This window comes from Austrofundulus limnaeus, unplaced genomic scaffold, assembly GCF_001266775.1.
Source record: "Austrofundulus limnaeus strain Quisiro unplaced genomic scaffold, Austrofundulus_limnaeus-1.0 Scaffold358, whole genome shotgun sequence".
Taxonomy (NCBI): Eukaryota; Metazoa; Chordata; class Actinopteri; order Cyprinodontiformes; family Rivulidae; genus Austrofundulus; species Austrofundulus limnaeus.
Window position 1 is genome coordinate 696,951 of NW_013952760.1, and position 1,419 is coordinate 698,369.

General features: G+C 36.0%; 1 protein-coding gene across 1 annotated transcript in view; it reads right to left on the reverse strand.

The window, feature by feature from the left end:
* The window catches only part of jmjd8 (jumonji domain containing 8), a 5,856-nt gene extending 4,750 nt beyond the window's left edge, over positions 1–1,106 (reverse strand). Inside the window, exons 1-2 of the mRNA XM_014023194.1 lie at positions 926–1,106; positions 762–857 (exon numbers count right to left, since the gene is read on the reverse strand). Of these exons, the coding sequence (XP_013878648.1) occupies positions 762–857; positions 926–999 (170 nt within the window). The 5' untranslated portion in view covers positions 1,000–1,106. The remainder of the gene's footprint in view (positions 1–761; positions 858–925) is intronic.
* Between the last annotated feature and the right edge of the window lie 313 nt (positions 1,107–1,419).

A 1,419-nucleotide genomic window follows, 5' to 3' on the forward strand; every position in this document is an offset into this window, starting at 1 on the left:
CTTTTATATTTATTAAATCTTTTAGCTTCTATATTTCAATTGTTTTTGTTGTTTTATTGTTGATATATTCAGTGAGGCTTCCAGCTGATTGTTGTCCAGAATTATCCCTAAAAATTTTGTTTCATAAACTTTTGCTAGCATTTAACCAATTTTAGCTTTTAATAATTTTTGTTTTCAACTGKCTTATACAGCTAGCCATTTGCTACTACTAGCCATTATTTACTTTTTTGCTAATTTTAGCTTTTAGCATTGTCTACTTTTGTTGTTTAATACTTATAGCTTTCAGCGAGTCTTTTGTTTGTTTGGTAATTAGATAGWAGAACTTTGCAAATTTTAGTCTTTTGATGCTACTTTTGTTTTTTTTGAGAAATTACATTTAGCCAGTTTCAGCTTATAGTTAACATTTTGATACATTAGATTTAAACAAGCCATGGCCTACTTTAGCTTCCAGGTATATTTTTGATGCTTTTGCTAGCATTGTGCTACTTTTAGCTTATAATTAGCCTTTTGGTACGTTTTGTTTTTAACTAGCCTTTTACTATTTTAGCCAGACATTTGCTACAACTAGCTTTTATTTAGTCTTGTGCTGATTTTAGCTTTTAGCTAACAATTTTGTGCTTTTATTTTAGCTTATTTAGTTAAGATTTTTGTTCAGCTAGCTTTTAGCTACTCTTCTGCTTTTTTATTCATTTGTTTTTAACAACTCTGTTTCAGCTTCCTCAGTGGATTTCAGCTGAATWGTTTGACAGATTTTTACAAACCTGTCCATAAAGTCCTGATGAGACAGACTGGACCCGTCCAGAACATCGATGTTGCAGAACCCTTCATCCTCTAACCTGAAGTCTGAAGGCAGAGACCTGAACACAGACAGAGCATCAGAACCTGCTGAGAGGGTCCTGGGTTCAACCAGGGTCCGTAAACTCACCACCCGCCTCCGTCTTCAGCACTCAGGCCGGAAATCAGACACAAAACAAAGAAGTGAGCTGCTGTAGTTCCCATAAAAACCTTCCAGCTGCGGGTTTAACTCAGACCTGAGGAGAAAACCGTCTGTTTGGGTTTCATATCACCGGTAAACACCGGCTGCTTCCTGACTTCCTGTCTGAGAACCAATCAGAAAGCTCCACATTAATCCGAACCCTGCTGCCTTCACAGACCATCGTAAATCTCAGTTTTTAACAGCTCAAGCTTCAAAGCTGCTTCAGACTGAATCATGTTCAACATTACCAAGTGAGTGCAGATGAGACCCAAAACAAGCTACTTTAGCATCTTCTCAGCTGTTTTAGCTGTTTATATAAGAACGCTCAGGTTGTTCAGCTGATTGATGCCACGATTTTACATTTCTAAAACACCTAAATAAATTTAAATAACTCACTTCTTGTGTTATTGAATAAGAATTTTTAATGCTTAGCTTTTAGTTCA